This window comes from Lampetra planeri, chromosome 34 (genome assembly GCF_965212315.1).
Source record: "Lampetra planeri chromosome 34, kcLamPlan1.2.h2, whole genome shotgun sequence".
Taxonomy (NCBI): domain Eukaryota; kingdom Metazoa; phylum Chordata; class Hyperoartia; order Petromyzontiformes; family Petromyzontidae; genus Lampetra; species Lampetra planeri.
In genome coordinates this window covers 10,178,020-10,191,478 of record NC_136140.1, presented here as the reverse complement: position 1 = coordinate 10,191,478, position 13,459 = coordinate 10,178,020, and the positions used below count along the sequence as shown (strand labels likewise).

The window sequence follows — 13,459 nt, the reverse complement described above, 5'->3', positions numbered from 1 at the left end:
GCGGCCGGGCGAGGTGCTGGCTAACCACCCCCTCGTGTGCCGTGCCGGCCTTCATAGGTGCTGCTCGCAAACAGCACTCGCCCCCAAAAGTCTGTTAAGGCTCCACGGTGGGGGGGGGGGGATCTTTGTATGTGTGCCCAGGTGCGCCCTCTCCTCACCGGCCGTGCGTGCCGCCACGGAGATGCCGGGCCCCTGCGTCTCCTGGAAGAGGGCGTAGAGGGTGATGACGTACTCTGTGCCCGGCACCAGCCCCGTCGCCAGGAACCTGTCCACGGTGCCACCCAGAGTCATCTGCTCCAGGCGGCCTCTCCCGGTGATGTCTGTCGCAACCGGGGGAGGGGGACCGCCTCGGCCAATGAGAAGCAGAGAATGCTTTTGGCACAGACGTTTATCTTTTATTCAAATCGAGATGTAAACTCGGAGACGGCTGGGCCACTTGGGGGGTTAGGGACACCGAGTTGCCACTGCTCAAGTAGGCCTGGGTTGAGCTCCATTCACCAGGGAAGGTGATGTCTGGTCTCGCTTGCTCTTAAGGTTTGATCATTTCCTGTGTGGCATCGATAGTTCAATGTTAATGTGTCATTTCATTGAGGGACTACTGTGTGGCGTTAGCTTGGTGTGGTTTGGCACTGATTCGTTATCGTTTTTGCTGCCTTGCCCAATCTTGACTCATGTAATAATTGTATTCATCATTTATTAATTATTCTCTATTTTGAACTCCTATCGTGTTGTTGTATTGTTTGCCGATTGTAACTTGCTGACCCGTCCATACTGGGAGATCTGTGAAAAATTTACTTCATAGCTTATCGGATTCCTCCTGCAGTCTATGGATCTCTATGTGAGTCTATAGATCTCTATGTGAATCTATGGGTCTTTATGTGGTGAGATGTTAACTACCTCGCCTGGTATACAGAAGGTCGTGAATTCTGACAAGACGGAAGCTTGTGTTGCCTCTGAAACGTCGTGATTTTTTTCTTTTTTTTCTTTTAACCTACGTGACTTTACCGAAAAAACCAAAGAGTAAGGCTAACACAGCCAGCTGGGCTGGCGAGTCAGAGATCAAAGAGCCGTTGAGGCCCTGGGTATGAATCCAGGCAGTTGCCTATGATTAGGCCCTGCGATCAAAGTGTAGTGAGCCGAGCTGATGGTCTCAGCCCGGTCACCAATGACTGCACACACACACACACACAACAACAAAAACCCTCCATCGCATTAAATGTGTTCCTGCATTTAATCCGACACTCCCTTCAAATTGAGCAAGAGAATTCACGCACACACATAGATTCCGTGACGCTTTCCAACACGCGGCCTGTCCTCGGAAGTGTTTAAAACTAGCGACAGTATAATTTTCCCGTACCCCCCCCCCCGCTCAGCCGCCTCGCCTCTACCCCCTTGGCTTCGTCAGAAAGTGAGCCTCCTTTTCACATCGACACGCTACCCTTGAGGGAGCGGCACCCAACCCAGAAGGCCGCCATCTCCAGATCCCCCTGTTCCCCCCCCCCGTGTGCATGCGTTCTCCATCATAATTGTCGTTGTCGCTTGCCATGGGTTCAATTTAAAAACAAATTTAACTAGCGACAGTAACGGTAGCACGCACGAAGCTGTGATGCGCGTAGGCCAGGCGGGGATCATGGGGCCAGGAAAGCGGCTCTGCCGGCAGGCCTGGGACGCCGGACGAGGCCCCTTTTAGCATTGGCCCGTGTCTCCAAGTTTTAGGCAAACCCTTTGATCAACGTGGCCGGGATATAATGTGGTACGTGTCTCGAAGTACAACAACTATTGACTGAAGTGTTTCTCAAATTGGGTCATCTGCCCCATCCCCCAACTCCTGTTACAGGCAGTTGGGCAGACAGTGCTCAACGCGTAAAAGCCTTTCTACCTTAGTCGGAAAACGTCCGTGAAACAAACTACGATCAACGTTGCCAATCCACCTCCCATCTCGCTTTTTCAGCTCCACCAACACTCCCGCGTCGACGAAGTGACCACCGGCAGCGCCCGTGACCACGTGACCCCCCCCCCCCCCCGTGCTCCCCGTACCGGAGGAAGGTGCCCATGTGAGCCGGTAGCCGGTCGCCCCCGGCAGGACGCTCCAGTTGACCTGGATGGCGCTGCCAGACTCCGCAGACGCTCGAAGGTTCTGGACCGAGCTCGCCGTCACTTTCGAGGCGGGGGATGGGGAGGGGGGGTGGAAGGCAAAAGGTCACCAGCGTGGCCCCTCCGCGCGCACCACAGCGGCGGTCCTGCCCTCGGTGCGGGGAAGGGCGTCCGCAACGTCCTCTTAACTCGAGGGTAACCACTGCTGCGTTTGGGTTTACCTTACCGGGATGCTGCCGTGGCGTTATCGGTTAGTATGTGTGTACATACGGAAGGGGGGCGGGGGAGGAGCAGCGTAGCGGTTAGCACGCTGTGCTCTGAGCCCAGTAACCTGAGTTCAATTCATGCTCACGGCCAACACCAGTGACGATTATCTGAACTGGTTCCGGGCCTCCCCTAGGTCGACTCAACCTCAAATGAGAACCTGGTGCTGTGAGTAAAATCATCACCACTGGGGAGACAAAGGCGGCTAGGCGTGGTACTGGCCATCCACCCCCTCGTGTGCCGTGCTGGTCTTCAATAGGTGCTACTCGCTAACAGCACTTTCCCCAACAGTCTGTTACGGTTATATGGGGGATCTTTGTTTCTTTGTGCGGTGCCACAAGCGTGCGCATGTGTGCGGTGCCGGAGGCCTGGGTGTGTGTGTGTGGTACCGTATGTGTTGATGTGTGTGTGTTTGCGGTGCCGTGCGTGTGTGTGTGCAGTGCCGTACGTGTGTGCGTGCGGGCGGTCGTCGTGGGACCCTCGACGGAGCCGTACACGGGGTTGACCGACACCTCGTAGTCCGTGGCGGCTTGCAGGCCCTGCAGCTGGTAGAAGCCGTAGGACTCCCCCAGGCTCAGGCTCTGTGGGTCACCGCCTGCCGCCAGCAATCACCAGCACAGGCGCACGCCGCACAATCGGCTCACGTCCAGCATATCTCTCGCGATCCACCCGCGCGGCTACTCCGAGTCAGAGGACCAGTTACAAAGAAAATGTACGCATGTTTGTACGTACGCTGAAGTTCTTTCGTACGCACCACCTCCAATTAGCGTGGTTGGCTACGTACGGTGCGAAAGAAGTTCATCGAGCCGCAACCAACAACACAAAAAACTAGGCGAAAAGAAAACGAGTCGAACGTTGTCAAGTATGCTCGTGACGCTGAGTTGGGACGAATCGCTGAACCACTTGGATAGGGGATGGGGGGATCCCACTCATGACAAGCCCACTCGTAATCTTCCCAGGTCTCCTTTGACGAGGCGGTGAGGAGGAGGTGAGCGGCCGACCTGCCGGGCCCCAGGTGAGGCGGTAGCCGGTGGCGCCCTTGACGAGGCTCCAGGCCACGCGCACCGCGTCCGTCGTCACGTTCTGCAGCAGCAGCTGGCGCACGGTCTGAGGCTTCACTGCACACGCCAGGGGGAGGGCGAAGGGCAGCAGCGGTGGTGGCGTCGGGGGTGGTTGGTGGTGGTGGTGGCGGTGGTGATAGCGGTCACGGTTGTAGTTGTGGTCATGTTGGTCATCCATAATAGATCTAACGCAAAAAACTCTCTATTATGGATGATATTGGTCGCGAAAGCCTACGTGTTAAACATGTTTGCGACAGTGGTTCCGATGGCGTTCATGGTGGCAGTGGTGGTGATAGTGGTGGTGGTGGTGATAATGGTGGGGTAGGTTAGTTCGCGGTGGATGTGATGGTGATACGGTGGTGGCACCGACGATGGTGGTAGTGGTGATATGAGTGGAGGCGGTGGTGATCGTGGTGTTGTTGGTGGTGTTGTTAGTGTTGGTGGTCGTGGTATTGGTGGCGGTGGTCATGGTATTGTTGGTGGTGTTGTTGGTGGTTGTGGGTTTATTGGTGTTGGTGGTCGTGGTGTTGTTGGTGGTGGTCATGGTGGTCATGGTGTTGTTGGTCGTGGTGTTGTTGGTGGTGGTCGTGGTGTTGTTGGTGGTGATGTTGGCAGTGGCGATGGTCATGGTGTTGTTGGTGGTGTTGTTGGCTGCGGTAGTTGTGTTGTTGGTGGTGATGGTGGTGGTTGTGTTGTTGGCGATGGTGGTGATGGTGGCTGTGTTGTTGGTGATTGTGTTGTTGGCGGTGGTGGTCGTGCTGTTGTTGTTGTTGGCGGTGGTGGTTTCAGTAGTCGTGGTGCTGGCCAGCACAAGGGAAGCAGAAGTGGTCCCAGGGGAGAGAACACAACGGGGTCCCGTGTCTAGACGGCTGCCAGAGTCGGGTTCTGTGGCTGTGTTTGGAATTCTTCTCCTTTAATGTAAAGTGACCTTGCAGCCGCACCCACCGCAGCAGACTTCCATGCGTGGAACCCATTATTTTTCACGCCAACTGCAGGAGCCCACCCACCTCACGACCGCGCGGGGATTCGAGATTAAAGGTTACACGAACTGTAAAAGATTCCATTGGGCTGGCTGCGCATGCGTACGCGCGTGCGTGCTTGAAATCACTCGCGAGCCGCCGTTGCGGCCGTGTTTTACAACGCCGCCGTCGTATTGAACGCCGCGAAGACGGCTGATGATTTATTTCGGACTCTCTGTGCGCGAAGACCCCCGGGCAGTGCGTGGGACTGCCCTGCGCGTGGCCGGATTAGGGTTCTTGTAGGCCCATAGGCACTTCTGTTTCGTAGTCCTTCAGTGACAACTCTCTAGAGTTGCACTGCTGCTGGCCCATGTCACTACCACCACTGTCACTGCGTCAGTGACAACTCTCTAGAGTTGTGGTGCTGCTGCCCCATGTCACTACCACCACTGTCACTGCTTCAGTGACAACTCTCGAGAGTTGTACTGCTGCTGGCCCATGTCACTACCACCACTGTCACTGCTTCAGTGACAACTCTCGAGAGTTGTGGTGCTGCTGCCCCACGTCACTACCACCACTGTCACTGCTTCAGTGACAACTCTCGAGAGTTGTGGTGCTGCTGCCCCACGTCACTACCACCACTGTCACTGCTTCAGTGACAAATCTCGAGAGTTGGCGCTGCTGCTGCGTCGTAGGTTTTGCCGCGTGAGTCTCGTGTCACTTTGACGAGCTGTGCACGGGTCATGAAGGTTGTACGCGTTGTGTGTGTGGATAGTTCCAGAAATTATGCAACCTCGCCGTCGACATTTCAATATCGTTCTAATAATACATTCGGGGCGTCCTTTTGAAGGTAACTTATGTATAAGTGCATAGAATACATGACTTACTAATATCATCATGGTATGGCACATGCGAGACAATGATTGAACCATCACCATTCCAGCATGCTTAGGGGTCTCATGTGTGTTACACACTGCCTGCCTGTGTGTGTGTAATGTATGTTGTGCTCACCATGTATGTGATGTGCATCAAGTGTGTTGCTGTGTACGTCAGTCACATCTTCACGGGCGACACGTGTAGCGATCGCATCTTGCGTGTCACATGTGTGCGTTGTCCACGCCGTGCATGCCAAGTATTGCTCATCACGTGTTACGTGTGTTGCGCGCATCACATGTCGTGCAGTCATGCATGTTGGACATTGTGCGCGTCACGTGTGTGTGCTTGCATGATCCATGCATCTCCCGTGTCACAAACATCGTGTGTTCCAAGTTGTGAATGGTCATGTGCGACATGCCCCGCACGTCACACACCAGTCGCACGTGCAACGCACGTCACACTCGCGCGTCGATCGCATACCGCCCGCACGGCGCGTCCGCGACACCCGTGCGTCGTCGCGCGTGTCGGGCGTGCCACGCGTGGCCCTTACGTGTCCTCCCGACGGTGGAGACCACGGGCCCCGGTCCGGTGGGCGACACGGCCTGGATGCTGAGGGCGTAGGCCGTGTCCTGCGCCAGGTCGGTCAGCGTGTGCGACGTCGCGTCGGCGCCCACGATCACCTCCTGGCCCCCGCCGCCGGACCCACCTGACCCACGGGGGTCGGGGAATGGGGAACCACCGAGGGGGGGGGGGGGGGCAAGGGGCAGTGACGTCAGCGACGGGGATGAAAAAGGGGCGCCCTTCCCTCGGTGCTTCCCTGAGGGTCACAGAGGTCAAATCGATTGCGGTGATCGCACGCGTATTTTGGTTTATGTTGATCCACGAAATCTCTTTGCCGCTGAGACTATTTCAACTTTTCCCAGAGTTGTATCCCGATCGGTGTCGCGTCTTGAGTGTCAGAATGTGCCTTAGAACACAAACACAAGGGTGTAAGCTTGCAAGCTTAACGGAAAGTACGCTGGCTCCCTTAGTGAAGTGGTTTGGCCAGCTTGTTCTTTTATTCTGAAGGTCACATGTGCATTTGTCATCCGCAGTGTTAATAATCAAATGCTCCAAGTAACTAGATCCAACTGCAAAAGATGAAGTCACGCACTCAGACGTATGGGCAGACACAGGGGCAGACACAGGGACAGACGCAAGGGCAGAGGCAAAAGGGAGATGCACGTGTAGATGCACGGGCAGACACAGAGCGGACACAAGGATAGAAACACAGGCAGATGCATGGATAGACACAAGGACGCACACACAGGCAGGCACACGGGCAAACACACAGGCAGACGGACGCACAGACGCATGGTCAGACGCAAGGGCAGACGCACGCACAAAGGCACAGATGTAACGTACGCCCACAAACGTAGGAACAAAGCAACAGCAGCCGCGGCAGCCAACAACATTCACCGCTAAGTGGAGGTGACATCACCTGGCCGTCTGTATTGGGTTAGTCAAAACTTCACAAATGCACACGCACAGACACACACAGACACACAGACACACACAGACACACAGACACACACAGACACACAGACACACGCGTGACCATGCGCGCACACAATGGGTACTCGAGTGCGGCAGACTGTCTGAACGAGAGCCCTGCCCAGCACCCGGCACGAGCCTCCGCTGCCGCTGGCAGGAATCCATCACGGTCACCCATTTCATCTAATAAGTCGTGATAGTCATCAGCCATGATCTATCCACTGCTGTATGAAGATCTACCCCCTAAGCCGTCACCATCTCTTACGGCCCTGCGATGCAATAGTCCATCCGACACGAGCTTATTTCATCGTTTCACCTCCATGGCGGACATTCTGTCTACCACCTCCTTTGGCTGTCACCAGTCGATGTGTTCCTCTTCCTGTCTCTCAGTGTCATTTCAAGGATGCATCGACCCATTCTTCTGTGCACACTTTTCATCCTTTTATCCATTTTCTATTACCTGCAATGACGTGGGACGTCACATACGTCGTGCGTTTATCCAAAAAAGCTTCACTGAATCTCCTTTTCAAAGAGGGTTCTGCATTGAGATTTTTGGCCAATTATCTAGAATTAATATTTAGCATGTGGCAGGAAAACCAGAATATCTGGAGAGAATCCACTCATACGGACAGTAACAACTGAACACTCCACACAGATAGATTCACGAATCCATTGCTGTACTGCCATCTTCGCACCACCTCCAGCGCAAGTCTAACAACATCTGGGACTCCCATCCAAGCACCAACCCGGCTCAACCCCACTTTAGTTTCTGTGATCTGACAGGATGGGGCTCATACGTACGAGTGAATAAAACTCATGCAACCGCAATGTCCTTGCCAGCAGGTTTTTCTCACTCATCTCGGCATGATCCACCAACTCTCTTTGCCTGCAAGAGCACCGGATGATTCACAGCTGCGCTTCCACCGCACTGGGCCGAATTCCCGCAGTGCCAGGTGGTCACTGTCCACATTCTGGCCACATCTTTACTTGCTTCCACTGTCCTCATCTGCTCCGTGGGATTTCATCCCCCCCTCCTCCTCTTCCACCCGGCGCTGCCGTCACCGCTGCCACCGCCGCGAAGGAAAAACTCGGCAGGGTCCTAATGGAGGCCAGGCCTGGGCCAGAAACCCTCACACGAGACAGGTCAACCAGGGACACACATCTTGCGGGCGGCGTCGCCACTTCGGCCAGATGAGAGAGAGAGAGAGAGACCCTCGATCCCACGATGGCGAGTAACACTGGGCCGCCGAAGTCTAGGATCAGTCTTTGGGCTGATCGTTACGGACCTGTGGGACCAGACCTCACCGGAAAAAACACGATTTGATCGGCGTGCTGTTTAGAGTTTTGCACGAGATGAAGCGAAGTTTCGCACAGGCGGCTGCGTGGATCTGGAAGTAAACAAGCCGACGGGCGTGTGCACTGCCCCCCTTGCCCCCACCACCTCCCATGCTGGTGTAGGACGTGTCTGTTAAACTAAAAAAAAGTTTTTTTTTGACCAGGTAAGGCCCCACTGAGCTCTATAGATTCGGTTCAGAAGCGACCTGGCTATCACAAATAACAGCCCAACGAAGTGGCTTATCACGTGGACTATTTATAGCAGCCAAATACTCCAAACGCACGTTGATTCTAAATGTGGATAGAAAAACCGGAGGACTCGGATGAAGATCCACACGACCATGGAGAAAACACGCAAACTCCACATATACGGGCGTCATGGTTAGGATCGAACCCACGACCATCCTGCATACCAGGCGAGGTAGTTAACATCTCGCCACTCTGGCACCCCAAAGGTTGGACTAACATTGCACTCATCGGTAATGTGATGTGTTTTTATTTTTGGCGATTTAATCTCCAATTTGTCTTGTTTTACAGTCGTTTCAAAAACCTTGAAACCCGCGGCACACCACCACGAGAAAGTCAAGGACGTAATAATGTACGGAGGATTAGAAAGGAGTGAAAAAGCAGAAGGGATTCCGGTACGGAAGTCCCCAAGACGGAGAAAGATAGTGGCACGGCTCAAGATGAGCGGCAGGAAGTGAGGAGGAGGAGGAGCGCCGGTGTGGGAAGGGGAGGAGGAGGAGGAGGAGAGGGAGAAGGAATGACCGGTGTCGAGATGTCGGGGATGAGACGGTGGTGACCATGATGATGATGATGGTGGAGGGAAGAGAGGGAAAGGAGGATGTGAAGGAGCAAGAAGAAGCGAGGTGCACGGAGGTGCAGCGTCTGTTGACACCCAGGGACGCGCGGGAGAGAGGGGAGGGACTCCGAGTGTGGGTAGCTACACAGATCCAACCCCAGCGATGGCACTCCGGGGTCGAATCAGTGAGGAGGCACTTTGTGAGGCTTTGTGGTTCTGCTGCCTCTTTGTCAATGCAGTAATCGCGCCACACTCTCACCGCCCCGCTCTGCCTTGCCTCTCGCTGTTGTCGTTCGTACCGTTGGGTTCACTCCGTCAGGCCAAAGGTAAAACGAGTGTACAACGTGCACGTGGTTTGTAAATAATAAGTAGTAATAATATCTTCATTAGTATTGCCACACGCATAATTGTATACCGGAAATAACATCTCAATTGGGTCGCCACACGCCAGGTGAGGCAGGCTGCGGCCGCCTGACAACACGGACAGGGGAGAAAGAAGGGATGAGGTGGATGAGCTGGGAGTGAGTAATGGGCTGGGAGTGAGGGAGGAGCTTGGAGTGAGTGATGGGCTGGGAGTGAGTGATGGGCTGGGAGTGAGTGATGGGTTGGGAGTGAGTGATGGGCTGGGAGTGAGTGATGGGCTGGGAGTGAGTGATGGGTTGGGAGTGAGTGATGGGCTGGGAGTGATGGGCTGGGAGTAAGTGATGAGCTGGGAGTGAGTGATGGGGAGTGAGTGATGGGCTGGGAGTGAGTGATGGGCTGGGAGTGAGTGATGGGCTGGGAGTGATGGGCTGGGAGTGAGTGATGGGCTGGGAGTGAGTGATGGGCTGGGAGTGATGGGCTGGGAGTGAGTGATGGGCTGGGAGTGAGTGATGGGCTGGGAGTGAGTGATGGGCTGGGAGTGATGGGCTGGGAGTGAGTGATGGGCTGGGAGTGAGTGATGGGCTGGGAGTGATGGGCTGGGAGTGATGGGCTGGGAGTGATGGGCTGGGAGTGAGTGATGGGCTGGGAGTGAGTGATGGGCTGGGTGTGAGTGATGGGCTGGGAGTGAGTGATGGGCTGGGAGTGAGTGATGGGCTAGGAGTGATGGGCTGGGAGTGAGTGATGGGCTGGGAGTGAGTGATGGGCTGGGAGTGATGGGCTGGGAGTGAGTGATGGGCTGGGAGTGATGGGCTGGGAGTGAGTGATGGGCTGGGTGTGAGTGATGGGCTGGGAGTGAGTGATGGGCTAGGAGTGATGGGCTGGGAGTGAGTGATGGGCTGGGAGTGAGTGATGGGCTGGGAGTGATGGGCTGGGAGTGAGTGATGGGCTGGGAGTGAGTGATGGGCTGGGAGTGAGTGATGGGCTGGGAGTGATGGGCTGGTAGTGAGTGATGGGCTGGGAGTGAGTGATGGGCTGGGAGTGATGGGCTGGGAGTGAGTGATGGGCTGGGAGTGATGGGCTGGGAGTGATGGGCTGGGAGTGAGTGATGGGCTGGGAGTGAGTGATGGGCTGGGAGTGATGAGTTGGGAGTGAGTGATGGTCTGGGAGTGATGGGCTGGGAGTGATGGGCTGGGAGTAATGGGCTGGGAGTGAGTGATGGGCTGGGAGTGAGTGATGGGCTGGGAGTGATGGGCTGGGAGTGAGTGATGGGCTGGGAGTGAGTGATGGGCTGGGAGGGAGTGATGGGCTAGGAGTGATGGGCTGGGAGTGAGTGATGGGCTGGGAGTGATGGGCTGGGAGTGAGTGATGGGCTGGGAGTGATGGGCTGGGAGTGAGTGATGGGCTGGGAGTGATGGGCTGGGAGTGATGGTCTGGGAGTGAGTGATGGGCTGGGAGTGATGGGCTGGGAGTGATGGGCTGGGAGTAATGGGCTGGGAGTAATGGGCTGGGAGTGAGTGATGGGCTGGGAGTGAGTGATGGGCTGGGAGTGATGGGCTGGGAGTGAGTGATGGGCTGGGAGTGATGGGCTGGGAGTGAGTGATGGGCTGGGAGTGATGGGCTGGGAGTGATGGTCTGGGAGTGAGTGATGGGCTGGGAGTGATGGGCTGGGAGTGATGGGCTGGGAGTAATGGGCTGGGAGTAATGGGCTGGGAGTGAGTGATGGGCTGGGAGTGAGTGATGGGCTGGGAGTGAGTGATGGGCTGGGAGTGAGTGATGGGCTAGGAGTGATGGGCTGGGAGTGAGTGATGGGCTGGGAATGATGGGCTGGGAGTGAGTGATGGGCTGGGAGTGAGTGATGGGCTGGGAGTGAGTTATGGGCTGGGAGTGAAGGGCTGGGAGTGAGTGATGGGCTGGGAGTGAGAGATGGGCTGGGAGTGATGGGCTGGGAGTGAGTGATGGGCTGGGAGTGAGTGATGGGCTGGGAGTGATGGGCTGGGAGTTATGTGCTGGGAGTGATGGGCTGGGAGTGATGGGCTGGGAGTGATGGGCTGGGAGTGAGTGATGGGCTGGGTGTGAGTGATGGGCTGGGAGTTAGTGATGGGCTGGGAGTGATGGGCTGGGAGTGATGGGCTGGGAGTGATGGGCTGGGAGTGATGGGCTGGGAGTGAGTGATGGGCTGGGTGTGAGTGATGGGCTGGGAGTGAGTGATGCGCTGGGAGTGAGTGATGGGCTAGGAGTGATGGGCTGGGAGTGAGTGATGGGCTGGGAGTGAGTGATTGGCTGGGAGTGAGTGATAGGCTGTGAGTGATGGGCTGGGAGTGATTTATGAACTGGGAGTGAGTGATGCGCTGGGAGTGAGTGATGGGCTGGGAGTGTGAGGGAGTGCGGGTAATGAGCTGTGAGTGATGCGCTGGGAGTGAGTCGTGGGCTGGGAGTGAGTGATGGGCTGGGAGTGATGGGCTGGGGGTGTGAGGGAGTGCGGGTAATGAGCTGTGAGTGATGCGCTGGGAGTGAGTGATGAACTGGGAGTGATGGGCTGGGGGTGTGAGGGAGTGTGGGCACCGTGTACGCTGTAGAGGAGGCGGTAGGAGAGGACCTTCCCCTGGGGGCCGTCCCACGTGACCCTGAGCGTGTGCAGGCCCTCGTCCAGCACGCGGAACCGAGACACGAGCGGGAGGCCTGCACGTCGCAGGGAGACAGAGACAAAGGACCCCCGTGTAGCCATGCAAACCGCTGGGGCAAGTGCATTTAGCGAGCACGCGCACCTGTGAAGGCCGGCACCGTAGTGGGTGGCCAACACCACGCCCGGCCACCGTTGTCTCCCAAGTGGTGATGTTTACACACCGCACCAGGTACTCATTTGAGGCTGAGTCGACCTAGGAAAAGGCTCATGACCGGTTCAGATAATCGTCACTGGTGTTGGCTGTGAGCGGTAATCAAACTAGGGTCGCCGGGTTCGTAGCACCGCTACGCTACACACACACAATACACACACACACACTACATACACACAATACCCACACTACACACACTACACAGACACAATGCGCACACACACACACTACACACACACAAGCAGGGCTAGACACACGCGGGGCAGGTGCGTGCAGATGTGCGAGCACACGGCCGCGCGTGCCGGGACACGTCTGACCGTACCCATCGCCTCGCCGGTGAACTTGCCTGGCCGCATTTTTATTTCCATTCTCCGAAAACGCCGGGCGGCTGAGTCTGGGGCGCGAGCGTGGGGTCACGGGGCCACGCAGCGAGCGGAGCGAAAGCCCGTTATTTCCATGAAGACCACGTCTAGCCCGACGCCAGCCTCGAATGTTATTTTTTTAAGTAGTGTGTTGAAATACAGTGTATGATGTTAACTGTGAGCGAATGAGTGACCGACTGAGCGAGTGATCGAGCGGGCCAGCGTCCGAGTGAGTTAAGCAGGTGAGTGAATGAGCAGGCGAGCAAGCGAGCGAGCGAGTGGCGAGCAGTAGGCTGAGCGAGTGTGCGAGACGGTGAACGACTGAGCGAGCGAGTCGGCGAGAGAGTGAGTGAGCGAGGGAGCGATCGAACGGCCGAGCCAGCGAGCGATCTTCTCACCGGGGTCGGGTGGACGTGGGCCGAACAACACGTTACTGTCGCCCGTGGGCCCCTCGTCCACCTCCTCGTCGCCGTCGTTGTCGCCCTCCTCGGGCGCCCCCGTGGGGCCCCCGCTCGCTTGCTCGCAGATCCGCAGGGCGATGCGCGGGAGCGCGGTGCGCAGCGCGCGAAAGTCCTCCACGTAGAGCGAGTGGGCGTCGGGCGGGTCGGAAGCCATGCTGGCCAGCTCCGCCTTGTCAGCATTCTTGATGCCTTGGCAAGGGGCACGCGGACACAAAAGGTCCCCCCCCTGTGAAGTCCGTCGTCACAGACGGCTGTGGCGAATCCGCCCGCCGGTTTCCCCGTCCGAGACGCGGCGTTCATTGTCTGGCCACTCCTTGGCCGACCTCTCTTCCCTTTGACTGAACTCTGCGGGTGGGCGTTGGGAAGTGCCTCTGATGTTTTCGAGTGACCTGGCTAAAACCATCGCAGCTTCCTCCTCTTTGCTCGTGTCACCATTGGCCGTTAAATCGCGATCGCTCGGCAGCGGTGATGGAGAGGTTAGCGCCCCGCGCTGCGAAGCTGTCGACCCCATTTTG

The 13,459-nt window shown here is 56.6% G+C and overlaps 1 protein-coding gene across 1 annotated transcript in view; it reads right to left on the bottom strand.

The window, feature by feature from the left end:
- COL7A1 (collagen type VII alpha 1 chain) overlaps positions 1 to 13,459 on the bottom strand; it is a 124,733-nt gene that overhangs the window by 97,230 nt on the left and 14,044 nt on the right. The window contains exons 6-12 of the mRNA XM_078610387.1: positions 12,882 to 13,133; positions 11,850 to 11,966; positions 5,805 to 5,960; positions 3,360 to 3,476; positions 2,807 to 2,953; positions 2,038 to 2,157; positions 159 to 320 (exon numbers count right to left, since the gene is read on the bottom strand). Of these exons, the coding sequence (XP_078466513.1) occupies positions 159 to 320; positions 2,038 to 2,157; positions 2,807 to 2,953; positions 3,360 to 3,476; positions 5,805 to 5,960; positions 11,850 to 11,966; positions 12,882 to 13,133 (1,071 nt within the window). The remainder of the gene's footprint in view (positions 1 to 158; positions 321 to 2,037; positions 2,158 to 2,806; positions 2,954 to 3,359; positions 3,477 to 5,804; positions 5,961 to 11,849; positions 11,967 to 12,881; positions 13,134 to 13,459) is intronic.